Source organism: Brachypodium distachyon, chromosome 1, assembly GCF_000005505.3.
Source record: "Brachypodium distachyon strain Bd21 chromosome 1, Brachypodium_distachyon_v3.0, whole genome shotgun sequence".
Taxonomy (NCBI): domain Eukaryota; kingdom Viridiplantae; phylum Streptophyta; class Magnoliopsida; order Poales; family Poaceae; genus Brachypodium; species Brachypodium distachyon.
Window position 1 is genome coordinate 1419763 of NC_016131.3, and position 21375 is coordinate 1441137.

General features: G+C 49.3%; 4 protein-coding genes and 1 non-coding gene across 5 annotated transcripts; 3 read left to right on the forward strand and 2 right to left on the reverse strand.

The window, feature by feature from the left end:
* The first annotated feature begins 3251 nt into the window (after window positions 1–3251).
* On the forward strand, window positions 3252–5601 carry LOC100836616 (ras-related protein RABA2a). Its single transcript, XM_003562508.4, has 2 exons — window positions 3252–3673; window positions 4778–5601. The coding sequence occupies exons 1-2, from the start codon at window positions 3491–3493 to the stop codon at window positions 5258–5260; spliced, it is 666 nt and encodes a 221-aa protein (XP_003562556.1). The 5' UTR covers window positions 3252–3490; the 3' UTR covers window positions 5261–5601.
* A 5507-nt stretch (window positions 5602–11108) lies between these two features.
* On the forward strand, window positions 11109–13094 carry LOC100839980 (11-beta-hydroxysteroid dehydrogenase-like 5). The gene is made up of 4 exons (XM_003562518.4): window positions 11109–11831; window positions 11914–11999; window positions 12116–12247; window positions 12356–13094. The coding sequence occupies exons 1-4, from the start codon at window positions 11276–11278 to the stop codon at window positions 12935–12937; spliced, it is 1356 nt and encodes a 451-aa protein (XP_003562566.2). The 5' UTR covers window positions 11109–11275; the 3' UTR covers window positions 12938–13094.
* A 204-nt stretch (window positions 13095–13298) lies between these two features.
* Window positions 13299–13380, forward strand: TRNAS-AGA. Its single transcript has one exon. It is a non-coding gene; the product is annotated as a tRNA-Ser (tRNA).
* A 135-nt stretch (window positions 13381–13515) lies between these two features.
* On the reverse strand, window positions 13516–16788 carry LOC100837211 (vacuolar protein sorting-associated protein 9A). The gene is made up of 7 exons (XM_003559114.4): window positions 16573–16788; window positions 16323–16470; window positions 16043–16213; window positions 15362–15541; window positions 14955–15234; window positions 14293–14655; window positions 13516–14212 (listed from the first exon to the last, which is right to left on the reverse strand). Exons 1-6 carry the CDS (start codon window positions 16674–16676, stop codon window positions 14483–14485), a joined length of 1056 nt encoding a protein of 351 aa, XP_003559162.1. The 5' UTR covers window positions 16677–16788; the 3' UTR covers window positions 13516–14212; window positions 14293–14482.
* A 191-nt stretch (window positions 16789–16979) lies between these two features.
* LOC100837520 lies at window positions 16980–19623 on the reverse strand. The gene is made up of 7 exons (XM_014897905.2): window positions 19495–19623; window positions 19289–19356; window positions 18922–19062; window positions 18410–18451; window positions 17746–17843; window positions 17510–17611; window positions 16980–17372 (listed from the first exon to the last, which is right to left on the reverse strand). The coding sequence occupies exons 1-6, from the start codon at window positions 19551–19553 to the stop codon at window positions 17597–17599; spliced, it is 423 nt and encodes a 140-aa protein (XP_014753391.1). The 5' UTR covers window positions 19554–19623; the 3' UTR covers window positions 16980–17372; window positions 17510–17596.
* Between the last annotated feature and the right edge of the window lie 1752 nt (window positions 19624–21375).

A 21375-nucleotide genomic window follows, 5' to 3' on the forward strand; every position in this document is an offset into this window, starting at 1 on the left:
TTCTCCTTCAATCTTGCTTTCTAATTCTTGAATCAATTCATTTTGCGAAACCAACTCACACTCCAGTAAAATTCTGTCCCTGTTCTTCCTCTTCTCCTCCAGTAACTCAACCTCAAGTTCAGCTATCTTCGCCTCCAAACCATTCTCCTGCCCATCGGCCTTGGCATCGTCCGACGCTCCCTCCAAATACCGTAAATATGCAGGGTCTTGAAAAGCTTGGTCGTACTGCGATATGAAAAACGGGCGACAAATACAATTTTCAAACTCTCAGAAGCAAATCAAGTTGGCATTATTACCAATTAGAACGAAATGCATACCCTCTCCTGCTGGGAAGATGTGCACGACGCTGAATCCATCAGCTAGGACATCATGGAAGCGCCTCCTTCATCGGTGAAGCCACTGCGCCCCATCTTCACCTCCGCCTCGACGAGACAAGCGCTGCTGGGTCTTCCTACAGGAACGGATGCGGCGGCAGTAGAAGTGGAATCGTCGATGCCTCAGCCTCAGCGATGCCCAAATCGTAAGATTTTGAGGAACGAACCAAGGGGAATCGGGGATTCGACGGACGAACTAGGGTTAGGGTTCGCGGGAAGAACAGAGGAGGAAATGGGGAATCGAACGAACCAAGGGGAATCGGGGATGACGTGTTATGCGGGCTCACGGGTCGGGTCGGGGTTGGGTCGGGTTTCGGCCGACGTGTCACCTGACAGGTGGGCCCGACCTGTCAGGAATACTGTCAAACGCGCTAAACTCGTCATTTCGGACTTGTTGTTACATCGTGACTCAAAATGTGTGGTTTTTCGGACAAATTAGCAAAAGTGGTGGCTCAGCTTGACCCAAAATGTGTGGTTTTCTGAAATTTACTCTTTTATTAAAGACAAGGTCGTTCTGTACACAAAGCATAGCATATATATAGCGTGCGAGCATCGGCATATACATGTACAGCCACAGTATCCCAACCAAAACTACCGGCTCAATCACAAATGCATGGTTTAACATCGTGTTTATAACCGTGGCTCGGTCGTCCACAAATTCGCGGCAGAGTACAGGATGGAAGGTGTTACCACTAGGTGAAAATAGAGAAAGTTTTTTGACAAAAAAATATATCATAAGGAGGACGATCGGGGTCGACCATGGAGGGAATACAAGGTTCAAAAAATAAAAAACTCACAAACTCAAAAATAGGAAGAAAAAGAGAGAGAGAGCGCGCGCTAACTCAAGTTCAAGGAACATCATCAGGTCCTGAGAGCAAAACACCAATACAGTAGACAAATTTGAGACACTTAATCTGAGACAGAGGAAATATAAGTTTTAAATACTAGTGAAAGCTGTAGATTTGGAATGATAGCAATGCATTGATTACATTTTAGTATAGATTTGAAACCCAAAGATTTGCAACTAACTCTAAAAAAGTGGTTCTGGATCTCCTCCGGGAGTAGAATTTTTTTTTAAAAAAATATAGAGGTAATTGCATAAAACCACCATTGTTTCGGTGCAGGTTGAAAAAGTTTATTACCGTGAAATGTTCCTAATTGCAGGTGACCACCACTTTTGATCGAAAATGTTGCTTTGTAGTTGTAGCCAAAGAAACAATCGAGTTTAGACGGCCGACAGCGTGGGCCCACCGGTCAGACGGTCAGAATTTTGTTGGGCTTCTTCACACGCTCGTATCTCGAGCAGAGGAGTCGGTACAGCGGCCCACGAGCTAGACCATCATCGTGCGGACCCGCGAGGTCGGCCCAGAACGGCGAGAGCCCGGCCTGCCGTTGCACGAGAATGCCATCTTCTAGTAGCACTTCTTGCCGTGGAACCCACGTACTGTACGCGGAAGCCATGGGCCCATGTGGTGCATAATCCTAACACTTATCCAAAGAGTAATATAATTCTCTAACCATATCTCCTGGTCTACCAACAAGAAAACCTTTGACCGTGCATAAACTTGTGTCGATCTGCATTGACTTTTCGTGCACACGATAGCTATTGTTAATTTTTGTATGTACCCCGGCTGACACGTCGGACCCTTTTTCCTCTGTATCTTTGCACACACGCGGCAGTAGTTTCAAAAATAAAATGAAAAAGAGAGATCATGAGTAGCCGGCCGGTTTGTGTGGCTCTCATTGGATTGATGAACTCTCTTGCTCTAATTTATACAAGTCCCATTTTCTGTTATCATGATTGTCTCCCCCCTCTCATTCAATCAAATGCACTACAAAAATGAGGGGTTGATTAATTAGTTTGCTTAGGTCAAACCATAGTTTAAGATGTAACCGATGAGCTTTAATTAATTTTCTTTGGTTATATAAATCGGGTCCCAGATCATATATATCTTCTTAGCTCATCAGCAAAGTGGAGTGCTCGCATGATTTATCCCCGGATAGGAATGGCTACAAATCGTGCCTTTGGTTATTGGAATCTTTTCTTCCATCTTTCTTTTTCATAGTGGGATTTTGCTGGGGATACATACATCAAAGGCATGTCTACATCTCACAACAGTAGTCCTTTACAAAACAAAAGAGCACCACAACACGTACTCGATCACTTCTATAGCCAACCAGCCAGCCATTTTTAGTTTGATGGGATATGTATCACGCACAGATGGTTTCTTGTAATATATGGTCCTGGCTGTAATTTATTTTATACATACTTGTATGAAGACTTTAGGAAAAAAACATTAGGCACTTATGTTGGCATTTCTTACTGAAAGGATAAACGCATAGGTTTTTTTAAAACACCATAGGTCTAACTGCTACTTACTTTTAGTGTTTTTACTTTTGCGAATATTGTTCTGTTTTAGTATTTATCAGTGCTTTATTTCTAAGAGATGCACAATGGGTTGAACCGGTAATGTGAGTGTATCTCAGATGTCTGATTTTTAAGAAAAAAATCTTAAATCTTAGTCAACGCATCGTAACATTCGATACAGATCTAGATGACATCTCCACTCCCTCCTCTCCCATGTGATGCCACGGTCAAACACAACACGTCGACTTATCTATCTCTCACCAAATAACATGTGACTTCTTCTTATCAAAAGAAGTAAAAAAAATATTGAAGATGTAATTGCATGTGTTGTGATTTTATCTTATGCATGCCAACAACCATTACTGCTTGATACTCAAAAAGAAAAACCCAGTAGATACTCCAAAGTCCAAAAGAAGGTACAACATAAAAATACCAAAAGGTAGCACGTAGTGCGTGGACGTAGCGTTTATTGTACCCCGTACCGGGTCCAAAATAAAAATCAACTCCTCCCTCCTCGAACCCAAGCAAGCAGCAAGCAGCCAAAGCCAAAGCAGCAGCTGCAGCCAGCCAAGCAAGCCAGGCTCCTCGGGAGAGGAGGGAAGAGACAGCGACCGGTCGATCGATCGGCGGCGGAGGCTCCAAGGGAGCGAGCGGAAGCAGCGCCCGGCGCCACGAGAAAGAAGCCAGAGTCTCCAAGGCGAAGAGGAGGAGGAGGGGACTGATTCGATCCGATTATATTCCGCGGGCGATGGCGCGGCGGGCGGCGGCGTGGGAGCAGGGCGGCGACGAGTACGACTACCTGTTCAAGATCGTGCTCATCGGCGACTCCGGCGTCGGCAAGTCCAACCTCCTCTCCCGCTTCACCAAGAACACCTTCTCCCTCGACTCCAAGTCCACCATCGGCGTCGAGTTCGCCACCCGCACAATCGAGGTATCAGTCTCTACTCTGCTCTGCCCCCCTCTTTTTGCTTTCACCCCAACCAACCAACCACCCGCTTCTTCCAATTCGCCGTATCGGATGCGCGATTCGTGCGCGTCCCCTCTTTTGCTGGATGGATGGATGGATGCTCTTGGTTGATTGATTCCTTGGAGCAGCGGTAGCAGAACGAGCTGGAGCCCCAGGGCTTTGCTCTTCTTGGTCGGGTTGTTGCAAAGTTCCTCTGTTAGGCGTACTGGGAGTTCCTATTTCGGGATGCATGTCAAAGTAGTCCGTTTGATTGCACCCAATTTTCCTAGCGATTTAGGTTCTTGTTTGGGTGCAATTTTTGCTGCCAAAGTAGCCTGTTTGCTTACACCCAATTATTTGAAGAAAATTTGATTGGTGAAAAATTTGAGCTGAATTGGGTCGATCAATCAGTTGCCTAAGTGGTCCTTTTGCACTCAGTTATTTGATCTCTACTGTCCGAGACTATGATGTTTTCAATGGTTGGGTAAGATATTAAGCCGAAGCAGAGCTTCCTCCATTCTTATCTGATGATGAGTTGATTAAACTCTGATACTGCGATACCTATCATTGGCTTTAGAGAAAAACTTGAATACCCTTAAAGCTACCGAATTATGAATTTTACTTTGGAATATAACCACCATTTTTCTTTTCTTTTGTAAACACAGAACATAGAAAAGTTTTATTTTATATTTGCGGCAGATAACCAAATTGACTATGTAATTCTTGTATCATCAATGACCATGTCAAGCTTGCTGCCAGCTGCTTCCATATGCCATATGCACCTTACGTCATGCATCTCTGTGATACCGTTTCAATCACTAGTCGCATCATCAGGAGTTGATTGGAATTATAACATAAATCCATAAAACAGGTGGATGGCAGTTAGCCAATGATGTTATATTGTTATTGCACTTTCAACATTCCAAATTGCTCAATCATTGACTTCTCCATTTATCAGTTGCACCCTCCTTCTAAAAATTATATTGATATCAGTGATTTTCTACTTCCTTTAGGCACTACCAATTATTGCTCTGTTTGCTCACAAACAGTTCCTCAAATGTCTCTGCATTGCACACTTCTGTTATTCAGGTGGAAGGGAAGACCATAAAAGCGCAGATATGGGACACGGCAGGGCAAGAACGGTACCGGGCGATAACGAGCGCTTACTACCGGGGAGCCGTGGGGGCGCTGCTGGTCTATGACGTCACCAAGGGAGCGACCTTCGATAACGTGAAGCGGTGGCTCAAGGAGCTCCGTGACCACGCCGACTCCAACATTGTGATCATGCTCATCGGCAACAAGATGGACCTCAAGCACCTCCGCTCGGTCGCCCAAGAGGACGCGGCGAGCTTTGCAGAGAGGGAAGGCCTGTCATTCATCGAGACTTCCGCCCTCGACGCGACGAATGTAGACAGGGCTTTCCAGACCGTCCTCGGCGAGATCTACCGCATCATCAGCAAGAAGGCCCTGTCCACCGATGATTCTGGTGCCGGTGCTGTCAAAGAGGGGCAGTCGATTCAGGTGTCGGCCGGAGACTCCAGCAGTGTTTCGTCAAGATGCTGCTCTTTCTAGCGACGTACGCCTCTCATCATCGTGACCACGTAGATCATTTCAGTTGGGCTGAACGCCGTCGTTGGAATGTGGTGTCCTCTGTGACAAAAATAAATTCAGAAGATTTTTTTTCTCTCCGTAAATTAGCACGGCTGCTTGATTCGAGAGTTGGGATCTGATAACTCTGCTATGAATTGCCTAGGTGGTGCAGTGCAACGTTGTAATATTGCCAGAAGTATATGCACATTCATGTCCTGTCCTATCATCCCAGGGAAACTGTCAATGACTGTCTGTAAAATTACAATGCGACACTACAAAATTTGCGGAATTTTAGGGGGTTTTCTGCGGCTGATGAGAAATCATTCGTGTGTAAAGTCTGTATTATTCATCTCTGAACTAGTCTAGTTTGATAAGAGTGTACCAGGTAGCATTCGTGTTGGAAAGCACCATCATACGTGCTAATGTTTTCCAAAGCTCTCTTTTATTGCCAGGTTATCAATGATCATTGTCTAGTCACAGTGGTTCTGCTCCTGACGAAACTCTCTTCATTCAAAAATGTTTTGAAATTAAATCTGAACTAAACTTGAGGTCAGCTGTCAGAAATTCAAAAGCACTCGACTAAAACTGAGATCAGCTGTCCGCTGTCGTCCTGAACTCCAGATTTGTTGAACCTCGTAGCCAGTGGAGCTGACATTAAAAAAAGGAAGGAAAAAAAAAGCTCCAAAAGAACTTTCACTTTTTTAAATAGTAAAAAACTCGTAAAAACAAAACTTAACTTGGTAAATAAAAATGCTTAAAATAAATAAGCAAAGATTTGGAAAGGTACAGTGTTTTTAGGGGTGAACTACTCACGGGGTGTAGATGGGCCGGTTTTGGAGCATCTCCACGGCCCAGTTATAACACGGGGAAGAAATAACTATGATGGGCTTGGGCTGGCTTCCGTCCTCTCTTTCTCCCGCGTTCAAAGCCAACGATGGAACACGCGTGCGTTCCAGGCTTCCTGCAGTTCGGTCGAATCCGAGTTCGACTCATACTCGGCGGCTATCCCAGCGCCCGCAGCGCGGCCATAAATGTCCCGCCCGGGGTTCCCCCATTGTTGGACCCACGCCGCCAATCCCTAGCTCGATCGATCAATCAACCCCAAGCTTAATTCCCGGTGGATCATATCGATCAGTTCCGTTCCGTGTTCGTCTCCGGCCGGGATCCATGGCTCCGCCGGCGGATGCGCCGATCGCCTTCCACACCCATGACCAGGAGCTCGCTGCCGCTGTTCCTTCCGCCACCTTGTCGGGGTGCTGCAAGAAGAGGAAGGCGGCAGGCGACGAGGATCACGCTCAAACACCCGCCGCCACGCGTCCGCGAATCAGCACGCCGGCGCCCGAGAACAACCGCGGCGGCACGGCGGCGCGGCCCATCGTCGTCATCGACGACGACGAACACGAAGACGGATTGGTGGTCCGCCAACCGCCTCCGACGCTCGGCTTGCTGCCGTGTCCAGAATCAGAACCGGAGTCGCCTGCGCCGCCGCTGCTGCCGGCGTGCGGGGAGAAGAAGGAGGAGTACCCGTGGTTCTGCTTCTCGACTTGGGACCCGACGGACGGCGGGCGGTACGAGCTGCTCTCCACCTACCTGCCGCCGCCGTTCCTCGTCGCCGACGAGGATGACGCGCGGCGGTCGGCGGCGGCCGTCGCGTCGTCGCCGCTCTACACGTCCTCGGCCGACGACGCCTTCTGGGGTACCCCGGATGGGGTCTGGATCGCGTACTGATTTGATCGGAGTAGTCTGTTAGAACTTTTGCAGTGCTGTATGAATTGCTGTAGTATTGAGACACGTGGAATTAATTGTTTGATGATTCTGCTTGGATGAAGAAGAAATTCGTCATTCTGTTTGTGACTGCTCCACTTAATCTCCGCAAGGTCTTTTTGTTCTTAATTCTTCTTGTGTCGAATGAATTAACTGCATCGTTCATATGAATGTTACTTCGAATTGCTGCTAATTCCAGACGATTGGATTGGTTTGGGTCAGGATGTTCAGAAACCTGCAATTTAGCTCATGCTAGCCAAGTACATTGATGTCAACCTGCAGGTTTTGTTGAGGCTCGCTCATGTTCTCTGATGAGTTCTTTTGGTTCATTGTCTGAAATCAATTGTTATTATTTCGTGTTGGAGAACCTGAATCCTGTTTTGATGCTGTACATGAGCGTAAATTGAACAACCAAAAAGTAAATCAATAATCCTAAAGAATAACTAGTGCACAATATTGATTGGCAGCAGTAAGTAACAGTTTTCAACAGTACTGGTATATATAGTTCAGTATAATAACAAGGTAGCAAGACCGATATAAAAACTTACGAGGAAACTTAGTAAAAGGATCGCTAAGCATTAAGTTCAATCTAAGCATCCGCATTGCAGGGTGGAGCGAAGAAATCGGCAGGCACGACAACAGGGCGCAGGATCCTTGGGTTGGCGACGTATCTGGAGGACGCAAGGCGGAGCTGATCGCCGTCGCGAACGTCGACGCCGACGACCTGGCACCCGCCGCCTCTCTTGGGATCCGCCAGCGTGAAGTAGACGACCCCATCATCCTCCTGCCGCAGGAACGGCAAGATAGGCTCGCTGCACACCGGCAAGCCACGCTCCTTGAACCCTTCCAGCTCCCACACGCTCCGCAGAGTGAACTCCCGGTGCTCCTTCCACCTGACCTCACATTCTTCAGATTCTTGAGATTCAGACAAGATGTCCACGGACAGCACCCTGAAGACGGTCTCGTTGCCGAGGCAGTAGTGCTCCGACGACGGCGTGATGTGGACGAACCAGACGGAGGAGTCGCCGACGCCGCCGATGGCCCGGTAACAATGGAATGCGGTCAGGTCCATGAGGTCCTGCCGCTTCCTGTACTCTTCCGGGAGACCGGGAGCAAGACGGGCTTGAGATCCACCATGGCGTTCTCTTTCTGGTTCTGGAGGAGATCGCTGGAGTCGCAGTAGAGGATGCCTTTCATGAGGTCGCTCCAGACGGCCTTGCCCTTGAGCAAGAACGCGTCGTCCAGCCTGAAGTGGAGCCCGTCGGCGCTGACGTCAGGCTCACGGAACTCCTTCGTCATCCCCCACGGAGCTCTGCTGCTATTGCCGAGAGACGCCAGGCAGATAACGGGCGTCGGCGCGGTCTGGGCCGGCCCGGTGGGCCTTCTCGCCAAGAGGGCCAGGGTGCAGTCGCCGCTGCGGTCTCTCACTGCCATCGGGGCACAGTTGAAGGCCCATTCGCAGTCCTGGGCCGTCGTCGTCAGATCGGGGAGCAGCGAGAGGGACGACGACTCGCCGGTGCCGGCGCCGGAGACGAAGACGAGGTAGTAGGACAGCAAAGGCTTGTTGTTGTTGGCGGCGAAGGATAGGATACAGACCATGGCGCCGCCGCCTGAGCCGGAGACGACGGAGACCACGCGGGAGGCGAGGCGGACATGCCTGCCCCAGGCTTTGGCCACGGCGTCGGGGATCTCCGCGCCGACGCGGCGGAAGACGTCCTCCGTGGCGCCGAGGCGGAGGGACGGGAAGCCGTCCGGGTCGCCGTCGGCGCCGAGGCGCGCGTAGAGGGAGAGGCCGCTGACGATGTCGTCGCCCAGCGGGCCGCAGCCGTAGGCCGCGTTGCGCCGGCAGTCGATCTGAGCCCAGTCTCCGGTCCGGCGGTTGGTGGTCCAGCACCAGGAACTCCCTGGTGGTAGCCTCTCCGTCGGTGACCTCCATGGACATGGCTCGAGGTCGGCACGGCAGCGTCGTGTTCTTGTACTCGTGTTTATATATGTCTCCAGTATAAATCGATCAAAGAACGCGTCAGCCAAAAATAAGGGAATTAACCTTCCGTTGTTACTGGACGCCTTTAATTAGTTTCCAAAGTTTCATCATAGAGTGCCGCGTGCGTCAATCTCGATCTCGACCGTCTCTGTGGATCAGTCAACGTTAGGAAAAGGGAAAATTTCTAGATTTACGTAGTCATAATTTGCATGCATACCAGAAATACAAGAACATACTATGAAGTATTATATTAAGTGACTTAAATAAATGTACTTATATAAAAAATACATGTATTATATAATCCCCTCCTCGAATCACCGAGGCAAGCCAGGCCTGCGCACCATGGCCCGTCATCGTCCCTTCCTCGTGCTGGAGCACAACCTGGGCGACGGCGAGTCTGTAGTACCAGCAGGCTGGGCGGTGGTGGAGTGCGCGACCAAGGCGGCCTACGGTTGCGGGCCGCTCGGCCACCACATCGTCCACGGCCTCTCCCTCCTCGCGCGCCTCGCCGGCGACGACCATGGCGACAACCAGTACCTCCGCGTCCGCGCCACCGACGACCTCCTGCGCCGCGTCGGCTCGGAGATGGACGACACGGCCGCGGCCGGGATCAGGTTCTTGGCCCACGTCGAAGCCGTGGAAGCCACCGTCGCCGGCGGCGGCGTCATGGTGGTCATGTCCGTGAGGTTCATCGCCAGCAACAACGGGAAAGATCGGGGGTCGTACTACCTCGTCTACGACTCCGGCGCCGGCGGATCCCTCTCGCTGCTCCCCCACTGCCTGCTCCCGCACGGCCGCCTCTCCCCGTGCGCCGCCACGGCGACGGCGACCACTACTCCCTGGTCCTCATGTCCAGCTTGAGAAACTCGGACCCCGACGACGACGGCCAGCCCGTCTTCTGCCTGTGGTCGCCCACCGGCTCGCCGCCTTCCCGCGACGACGGAGCGCTACCAGGAGGCCCATGGCGGATGTTGCCGCGGGGACGGCGCGTGGAGGCGACGCCGCAGGGCGCCAGGTTCAGTGGCAGCAAGGTGCAAGCCTTCTCGTGCGGGGGCAAGGCGGTGTGGGCCGACCCTGCGCAGAGCGTGCTCTACTGCGACATGGACGCCCTGCTCGCCGCCGAGTCCAAGCCCGTGGAGTTCAGCCTCGTCGCGCTGCCGGAGCAGTACAGGATCCCGGAGCTCGAGACCAAGCACCGCGCCATTGGCCCCACCGCCGCCGGCGGCGCGATCTGGTTCGTCTCCGTCGACTCGCACCGCCACCCCGGGACACCACGGTGGCGGTCTGGAGCCTCGACCTGTCCGGCGAGCGGCGGTGGGAGAAGCAGCGGGAGGTGAGCCTGCTGAGCGTATGGGCGGCGGAGGGGTTCGTGGGGGCCGGGCTGCCGAGGAGGGTGCCCTGGTCGCCCTTCTTCTGGACCCATCAGCGGGACTCCGGCGGCGTGGTCTACTTCCTGCTGCCGGCGGCCGATGACAAGGACCCGGGGGGGCATGTCATCGGCATCGACATGCGGAACAAGGAGCTGCGCGTCCTGCCGCTCGGACGCCTCGACGACGTCCCGCTCAGCTTCTTCTTACTGCATCCTATGCTCCTGCCTAGAGATTTCTTGGCTAAGTATCGCAAGGAGGAGGAAGAAGCTTCTATCAGGCATTGCTCTAGTCTAAAACTGTAGACCAACTTCAAGTCTGAGTTCCTTAATAACTAGCCATCTATAGGTTCATGTTTCGCACCGATTTACAAATTACATGTAAGCGTCATCATTTTAGAAAGGAGAAATATATACAACAAATGAGTTCTTTTATGGGTGTGGTTATATGTCAGGCGGCTGATTATTTGTTCAGGTGTACCCAATTTCAGTTGACATAATTTGTTCCTTCAACACAGAAAAAAAAGAAGATAAAATCTTTGTACAGCTGCATAGATCTTCACAAACAAGAGTTCTGTTCTTTTTTTATACTACGTAAACTACCACGGAGTATAAAACATCAGATCGAGTCCATCGTCGTCCCACATCCAAAACTAAACTTATAGAAGACCAAAATTGATAGACATGCCCTGTGTTTCTAGACGGAGGAGGAAGTAGTTTGTATTGTAGAAACCGTGGCAGTAACTGAGACAGAGCAGTGAAGAAGTAAACCTTGCTGGCTGCTGGAGAGGAGGAAGCGGCCAAAGCTTTGCCTCCTGCCAGCGTCGGCGTCCGGAGACTCTCAGCCTCCGTGGCGCCCCGCCAAGCTCCACCGTGTGCATGCATGCATCCGTCCATCCATGGCCGCCCTCGATCTCCCGTCCTTATCCGCCCACCCAACTCGTGCACAACTCTCTCTCGTTCAGTTCTTGCTCGATTCCTTCCTCATCGCCGTTCTGCCTCTGCTTCTGCCCCTGCTCTGCTCCCCAAGGACGCACCAAATCGATCGAGCGGAATATCAATGGAGCGGCTGCTGAACCTGGCGATGGACCTGGTGATCCCGCCGGCGACCATGGTGACGCTGGCCTTCGCGTGGCCGACGCTGACCTTCCTGCGGGCCGCCGAGTGGGCCGTGAAGACGCTGACCCAGGAGGACGTCCGCGGCAAGGTGGTCCTCGTCACCGGCGCCTCGTCCGCCGTGGGCGAGCAGGTCGCGTACGAGTACGCGCGCCGCGGCGCGCACCTGGTCCTGGCGGCGCGGCGGGAGCAGCGGCTCTTCGCCGTCCGCGACCGCGCGCGCGCGCTCGGCGCAGGACACGTGCTCGTCGTCGCCGCCGACGTCGTCCGCGACGACGACTGCCGCCGCCTCGTCGCCGACACCGTCGCCTACTTGGGCCAGCGTGAGTCGCAATCGGTCGCCCGCAAGGTGTTCGAGTTTATGCGTTTGATAATTGGGATGCTTCATGCTGTCTGTGCATGCAGTGGACCATCTGGTGAACGCGGTGAGCTTGGGCCACGACTTCTTCTTCGAGGACGCTGGCGACACCGCCGCTTTCAATCATCTCATGGTATGTACTGTACTGCTGCCTGCTATGCTACAGGATCCCCATCCATGATCTCCTTGTCCAGGATTGAGTTAATTTCCGGATCACTGATTCTTCTTCAACCTTTGGCTGTTTGATAGGACATCAACTTCTGGGGCAACGTGTACCCGACGTACGCGGCGCTGCCGTACCTGCGCCTGAGCCGCGGCCGCGTCGTTGTCAACGCCGCCGTCGACACCTGGATGCCCATGCCCAGGATGAGCCTCTACTCCGTAAGCCCATTCATTCAGCTTTAGTTCCCCAATGGCCAATACTGATCATCTGGCCAATCAATTACGAGTACTACACTGCTCCAATTGAGTAATCGATTCTGAATCCAGGCGGCGAAGGCTGCGGTGGTGGACTTCTACGAGACACTGCGGTACGAGCTCAAGGACGACGTCGGGATCACCGTCGCAACGCACGGCGGCTGGATGTCCGCCGGCGACTCCGCCTCCACCATCTCCATCTCCGGCGCCGGCGGCAGGTTCACGCCGGAGGAAGGCGGCGCGTCGCCGGAGACGCAGCAGTACGGGAAGCAGCAGCGGGAGGCGGCGGCGGCGGCGTCGCTTCCAATATTGCCGCCGCCGGAGCAGGCGCTGGCGCAGGCGGCGGAGGAGGCGAGGTACGCTCGGGCGGTGGTGGACGGCGCGTGCAGGGGGGACGCGCGGGTGCGGCGGCCGGCCAGCTGGCGCGACGTGTTCCTCGTCTTCCGCGCCTTCGCGCCCGACGTGCTCGGCTGGACCTTCCGCCTGCTGCTCTCCACGCCGCCGCCGCCAGCCGCGGCTCCCCTGGGGGCGGCGCCGCCTCTCGTATCCGCGCTGCCGGCACCGCCGGTGCGCCCGCTGATCGATTACCCGGCGGAGGCCGCGGCGGGGGTGATTCGGAGGCCGGCCGCCGCCCAGCTGCATATGCTAGAGTGACGAAGGCTTGCGAGCGAGATCGTGTGGGCTTTCATGTTACTGTGATCTTCCAAAGGCTTATTTCCATTTTCTTTTCAAAGATACTATCAATAAGGGAACGGGAAACAATGATGCATCAGTGGATGAGATATATGCGAGAGTCTTCCAAACACTTAAAGCGCCTCATGTCGTAGAAACAACTTTGTGTGGCTCCATCCATTATCAAGGCTGCGAGAACTAGAGTCCAGAAGGAAAGCTTGCTTGATCTGAGTATGTAACATGAACATGAACAGCATAATGTGAAGCATTGAAAATTTGTATACTTTTGGTTTGGGTCTTAACTTACAATCATGATTATGTTATCACGAAACCGTGCATCGATGTGGTCGTGCCGGAGTGGTTATCGGGCATGACTAGAAATCATGTGGGCTTTGCCCGCGCAGGTTCGAATCCTGCCGACCACGCTTTTTTATTTAGCCTTTTTACATTGGACAGAAAAATCATATTAACAAGTTGAAATTAACAAGCTGAAATGTCCACCAAAATAATGTACAGTTAGAGAAGGCTGAGAATGATGTACAGTTTGAGAAGGCTTAGGATGATGTACAGTTAGAGACCTCGAGCTCTTACATGACTACAACATATTGTGAATCAGAACTTCTGTTTTGCAGTTAGAGAAAGCTCAGAATGATGACATGATGTACAGTAGTGAAAGCTCAGACCTCGAGTTCTTACATGACTACAACATATTGTGAATCAGAACTTATGTTTTACATAAAAGTTAGTAGTAGGAAGAGCTTGAGACATTTGTATTCTTCGACAAAATACATTTACTAGCTACCCGCAAAAGAAATATACATTTGATAGCGACACTGCAGAAGTATGTCCAGGAATTCCACAAGAGAATACTCCAATGCCATGTGACACCCTGTAGCAAGTTGTATGACCTTGCTACCACTTGAAAGTTGATTACTCAGGTAGAAATAGAATGGGTCACTCCACTACCCCATCACCAATTTGCAGCAGTTCTGCGCCACGCTGATGCAGGGAACTTTGACAGATAGCTTATCAGGGATTGGCAACAGAAGCAAGAGCAGACCAGAGGTATAGGCGTCGCTTGTGAATTTGTGATGCCCCAGTCAGGTGCACCGAGGCAGCGGATATAACTTTCATCACAGAGAACTTGTGGTACGACAGAGCAGTCGAACAGGATCAGCGGCAACGGCAATATATGCCATCCGCAACACACCCAGTGCTTCTGTTCCGAGGAATGACGGCATGCAAACTGCAGAGATACTGCAGAAATGGCAGGTCATCAGGCAACTTGCGGAGGAACAAATATACCTGGAGACTCTGGAGATTAGTTATCATTATACCTGCAGTGCCTCCTGGGGCCCTTTTTGCAGATGCATCGAGTGTGGTAGCATGAGCTTTGAACCTGGTTTGTACTCTTGATGGAAAATTCCGCATGTGTGTTTACTCCATCACACGTGCATCAGTACAAGGATATGGAGGATGTTTTGTGATGAAACCAATGCCATCTCTGGCCAGCATCTTCATATCAGTTCAGGGATCATCTACTGATGCAAGAAGTCGCTCCTCGTCTACGGATAACTTTCTTAAAGCTTTAGACAGCAGTGTGTATCTGGTGACTACTTGCCTGTAGAGCCCATGCAACTGCTTGAGCTCTGCTGCAGTCAAGCTTTCAGTCTCTGACTCCATGTAAGGGAATACGGAACCTGTTAAATATGAACTGAGAATATTGTGATTATGCAGCCAAAGCCAGCAGAACTGAATCCAAATCATCAAGTACATTGAAGACCATCACAACCACTTAAAAGGAAAAACATAGACTGCGTAATATAGTTCCAGAAGGAAAACAGTTTATCCACGGCCACTTTGAGTTATGCCATTTACCAGGTAAACTGGTTCTTAGACAAGAAGATCAGAAGAAACCACTATAAGTATTCAAACAGAAAATGCAGATTTATGCTAAAATAAACTGTTTGAGATAAGCTGAAAGCGCTAACAGACAGACCTTCCATATCAGTTTGCTTCTGTGGTCCCCTCGTAGATGTAGCCAACCCTTGCGGGGTACTAGGGCTAGCAGCCGATATTTGAGTACCTAGTTTTGCAGATTCCATATGCTTCTGAAACTCACTTTCTTCCATGGATAGCGAGTGCCCATTAACATTAACTATAAACATCTTTGCTGAAATGAGGTTTGTGAGATAATATTCGACTTCAGAAACAAGTTTCGCTTCTCTTCTAAAGAGTTGAACAAACTTTAGATTTGAGTGCAGCTGAGGAGGATTAGCCTGCGTTAAGTTTCCATGTACCTTGTTGGTTATACTCACTTTATTAAAATATAAAAACATGAAAAGAAATAGGTTCTAGGATTGCCAGATCCCTAAATGAGAAGAATGGAGCAAAAGAGAAGCTTGCCTTGATAGTAATATAAATGAGAATAGGAAGGAACTCATCAGCCCCAGATGGTGATCGGTCATTTGACATTGACACATTCAGCAACAAGTTATTGATGACTTGGCAACAGCTCATAATACATAGAAGCTTATCTCGTGGTGATCTGAAGGAATTAATCTTCTGCAACTCTTTAACTGCAAGCTAGAGTGAGATGTGAATCCACAGAAAAGTCAGGATTAGCTCGAGCCTTGGTTTATGGCTGAAATGGTTTCTTTGATGTAGGATTGTCAAAATGCTACAGATATTGATAAACCGAGTAAATATCGCATGATTCAAAACAGTATGTTTTGACCATGTAGTTCGAATTTAACACGACAAGCGTACTAAAAGAAGCTGCAACAGAATATCAATTAAAACATGATTAGTTAAGTTTACCATAAATTCAGCATGGTATCCAGAACATGATTCTTCGAGTTCGGTTTGATTGACATATGAATTTATCCAAAACAAGTACTGAGTAGATAAGTATTGTCGAATGTGAAGTAACATATATTAATCTGCAACGGAATTACCAAAACTACAATGACATTGCAGCCTGAACATATGACCGATTGCAAACGCAACTTTACTGTTTTGTACACGAGTTTGTATGAGGAACTTAAGAACTCAACTGAAAACAGAGCAGACAAACATCGCCCTTACCAGCCAGGACGCTTCGTTGTGCAGAATCTTGGGTATGTCCAGATGACAAGGCCTGAGAAACTGCTGCAGGAGGCCGATCTTCTCCGAGACCTCGGCGTCGGCCGCCGCGTCCTCCGCCGACGACACGAAGGTGCGGTCGAACAGCTTGGTCATGATGTACTTCTCCAGGCCCTACACGGACAGAGAAACCAAAGCAGAGGGGCGTTTCGTTAAACACGATGCGTCGAGGCGAACATCACATCACATCACAGATAAGCAGGTAGCAAATGTTTGGCAGCACCTCGAGGGCGTGGTCGATTTCCTGATGAGTGGCGTTGGCCCAAAGGGGGTGCTCCCGGATGGTCGTCTCCATCGCCGTGAAGAAGGCCTGGACCCTGGCGCCGTCCTCCTCGGCGCTGGGCTCGTCGAGGGAGAGGGATGCGAGGAAGCTGCAGGCACGGTGAGCTCCGGTGAGATCTCCCGGTATCGAGATTGATTGATGGATCGATCGGTTCGTAATGGGAGGTAGGTAGGGTGGGCGGCTGACTGACCTCTTGATGGAGCGGAAGAGGTCGGCGGCGGCGGGGCGGCGCATGCGGTCGAGGAAGCCGTAGAAGTCCACCCGCGACGCCGGCGACATGGGGCTCTCCGCCATCGCCGAGAGAGGTTGGGATTTTGTCGGAGACAGCAAGGTAAAGAGGGAACTCACAAGCTGTCGTTTGCTTCAGGTTCCCCCTTTTCCTTCTGTCTGTAAACTGAAGGCTCTTGCTGTTTTTTTTCTTTTTTTTCTTTTTTCTTTTTTTTTTTTGCTAACAGAAGGCTCTTGCTGTTAAGGGCAAAGAAATAAGAGTTCTAATCTGAGTTCCTTGGGAAGTTAACAAAAGCCGATATCGAATCGAATTACTTGTGCACATAAATAAAAGCCAAACTGAGATTTGATAAAATGCCACGAAATCAGTTTGACGTTAATGGTAGAATATATTCAGTCATACGGCGGGACAAAATGCCCCAGCATTTCTTTATCGAACGGGCGTGTCTCACGATGGAGAATCTTAATATTACTCTGCCAAATTGATTCATTCGAATTAGGTGTCCCAATCAACACTTCCAGTGTGACACAGCACAACCCTCTCAAGTTCTCAGAGCCACAATCCAAAGCTATTACAGAAACAGGTCGTCGGAGACCGACTGGATACTGATCATCGTGGGCGTTGCCATAGTTTCATCGACACATTTTCCACGCGAGATTCATCAAATCGTCATCGACGTAGGGGCGCAGCTCCCACATAAGGCAGTAGCCCTCGAGCTCCGGTGACGATGATTTTAAGGATAGTGTCCGCACAATCTTCTCCTGTAGGGTAGAATCAATCAACAGCAGGATGGAAGGAATTGTAATTTGATCACACCGTACTTGAGACGAGTTAAATTTGAAAGCACGAACGCAGACAGACATGGTTACTGGCTTACAGTATATAGATGCAAATTTACCTGCATCGCGTAGTCGAGCTTCAGCATGTTATGAACAAGGATCATCATTGTAACAAGAGACGAATCACTGTCCAACTGATGTCCAAGTTACTGCTCCTTTTCCTGCCACATGCAAAGACTGTTACTCGGCTTTCGATGGACCAAAAAGCAGGTTCTCATTTGCTGAACTCAATCTACAACTATACCATTCGAGAAAGAAAAACTCTACAATCATCAGTACCAGAAGGGACATGTACCTCCATGATGAAAGATCCGCTACTCATCGTGTTGGCTGTTAGTGCAGCGTCATATGCATCTTCCACTAGGCATTGAAGTTCTTTGAGCAGGGCATTCACTGAGCAGCAAAGGACAGGACACCACATCAGTTCACTGGAGTTCACAGAATGACAATTGCTACTGTAAGTTATGCTCAAAAGCCAACCTTATGCCATAACTATAGTTTTGCTGAAGATAAACTGAAGAGGACATTACATTTGCATTGATGCATCGTTCTGCCTATCTTTCACACAACAGGGAGCCAAACTGCCATACACTTGATAGATGCAAGACACACAAGGGCTTTGGAACTAGTGAGCACTAAGACTGCATTTGGTAGGTACACCATCTACTTGCCAAGCTTCCATATACTTGATGTTGCATCACTCAGCATTAGTATCAATATTGCCTGTTTTTACCCTAATTTGCAGTTCGGTTAAAAAAACTCTAATTTGCAGTTTTTCCTTTCCAGCATGAGAATAGTTTGCATACACCCCCTTAGAAATTAGAATTATAATTTATAAGCAAACATAAAGGGAAAGGAGAGGTAGGAAAATGCAGGAAATAATAATCTCTTGCAAACAGAACAAAGATTAACAAACAAACACATCTGTAGCTACTACACAATAGAGAACGGCTGAATACCTTTATTTACATGATCTTCAAGCTCGCCCTCACATGAATGTACTTCTAGAAGAAAAGGAAACATTTAATATCAAACTGACAAAAGACATGGTCGATAAAAGTAAAACATTGTGTCCCCAAAGGTCCAGATTTTGATGATGAAAAGTGAAGAATCGGAATAGGATACATACATGATATTCCTAATCCATAGTCATGAATGGGGATAAAATTCTGTGATCACAACCTCACACTTGTAATTTTAGTTATATGAGCAAACTCAGAATATGTTATGCGTCTAAAAAAATGAAAAGCGAAAAATGAGCTTATGATGTTCTGAGGAGTGAAGAGCTTCTATACATAAACAAGTCCATGAAGTATATGATACAGAGTAAAGATTTTGTTTCCCCCTTCTTGAAAACATACACAAATACACCCATTGGTAGCACTTTACTGATCAAGTCAAGATAAACACATCGTAACAGCCATAAGCTTCGAAGGATAAATAACTCTGGAAGAGAAGCTAAATGACTCACAGTGATTCAAGTTCGAGATGCTCCGACATTGACTGCTGCAGCCAGCTTCGAGATACGACTTCATCCTGTCAGTGCAGTTAGATCTAATTATCTCACTCATAACATCTGATCCACTAGGAACCTGCGGCCTCCGAAAATACTCTGAAATCAAACAAAGTATTATTACTCCAAGTCTTCAACAACTTTGATCCCTGATGTATGGTTAACAAGTGACCATTGATTGCTAAACTGTGAAGATATCAGGATAACGCTACCAAGAAAACGCAACAAACTGTGAACCGTATGGTCAGAATAGAATGAACCTAGGCCCATTTCCAATCCTGACAAAAATAGGAAGGGAAATTAATCAGAAAAAGGGCAACCTAACCTAGCTCCTGCTGGAAGCTCACGAGGAACCGCCTCCCGCCATCAGCGAGCTCCTCGAACCGCGCCACCCTGCGACAACGAAGCCATCACAGATGAAACGGAACGGAACCCTCGCGGCGAGAGAAGTTTCAGGTTTCAGCCGCGCGGGACGAAGAGAAGCGAGCGGGAGGAGTAGCGAAAAATTGGCGAGGGAATACGATGCGCTACTTGGCCATGAACTCGAGGAAGATGCTGCGGCGAGTGGGCGCCGCCGGTGCGGCGAGCATGGCTGGGACGGGGGCAGCGGCGGCCGGCGAGTGCCCAGTGTGGCTGCCTACTTCAGCTTAGACGGGCCACCACTGTTCTTTCCGTGAAAAATAGGCCCAGTTTTCCAATTGCAGGAGGGTTTCGGCCCACGGTGGCCCAATTAGAGCTGCAAGCAAACGGTTCCCGCCGCCACTTTGTTAATTTTTGCCAAGATTAACATTTTAAAACGTTGTAACTGTTTGCACACGAACACGTCACGTGTACCTCCGGCGTCGAGCGCGATACGCAAGACACGTCGCCGGAGGAGCCTCGCCGGAAAGTGCGATACGCAAGACAGCCGGCGAGATCTTTTGGAACCCGAAACCCCACACGCCCAGGAGAGACCCCGTCTGGACGCACGGCGGCAATGTGTCCTAGGGTCAGTTCGCCTGCTCCTAGGACTTCATGGATCGAAGCTCTCCGGTTTGAAGAACGACGATGAACGAGAAGCAGAGAATATGATGTGATAGGTTTGTAAATTGGTTTTTGCGATTGTGTGTGTTGTTTCAATCGGCCGTCACCCCTCATGTATATAAAGGGCGGCTGGACTTCCCGTGCAAGAAAAGGACTTGGATCCACGTCCAAAACCCTAATTTGAGTCTAATTCGGACGGTTGGATCCGAACTTTCCAAAACTGTTCGGTCCAAAATCTGGCTACACCTTCCGATCCAGTTTTGAGGTAGTAACGACTATTTCTCTCTGTTTTTAACTTCGGTTCCCAGCACCAAAACTTCCGACCGAACCTCCGGGGTGCTCTCTATTACTCTTCCAGGAATATGTGGAACTTCCGACCGAACCTCCGAGTGCTCTCTGTTACTCTTCCAGGAATATGTGGAACTTCCGGCTGATCATCCAGAACTTCCGGTGGAGTTTTATTTGTAAGCCAAAATTGGTTGTGAACACATGCCCCCCTGTCTTTCAGCAAACTTGTGTGCCGAAAAATAACTTGCACCACTTTTAATCTAAGGACGATGTCAACACTTTATCGGCCATATATGCTAAGGGCAATAAATATATATCGGCCATATGTGTGTTCAAGCTTCTTGCCACACACTCTGGTAGAACATTTTTAGATACCTTCCATTGAGTGCTCGAGGTAGTAAATCCCTTCTATTGATTCCACCAAATATGAATTCCTAGGAACCACTCTCACAACCTTGAAAGGACCTTCCCTGTTCGGATACCATTTGCCAAATTTTCTGTCCTTCGAGCCAACTGGCAAGATTACCTTCCATACTAGGTCACCAACTTGGAAGCTCTTCAAGTTCACCTTTTTATTGTAAGATCTTGCTACCCGTATCTTCTCTTTCTCTATCTCTCTCAAAGCACATAAACGTTTATCGGCCACTTCATCAATGTTATTCATCATCAAATTATGGAAGTCCACTGCCGATAAATCATTTTGTTTAGCGAATCTCAAAGCAGCCAGATTTACTTCTACAGGCAAAACGGCTTCTTGTCCATACACAAGTTCATATGGAGTTACCTTTGTAGCACCATGCCTTGAGATCCTATGTGCCCACAAAGCTTCGGACAACACTTCATGCCACCTCCTTGGATGATCATCAATCTTCTTTTTAATGAGCTTGATCAAAATTTTGTTACTAGATTCAGCTTGTCCATTAGCTTGCGCATAATATGGAGATGAACTGAGCATCTTTATTTTAAAAGATTCAGCAAACTCCTTCACTTCCTTCGCCATAAATGATGAACATTGATCTGTAGTCAATGTTTGAGGAATGCCGAATCTATGTATAATGTGCTCAGTTATGAATTGAATCACCTCCCTATGGGTCATATTTT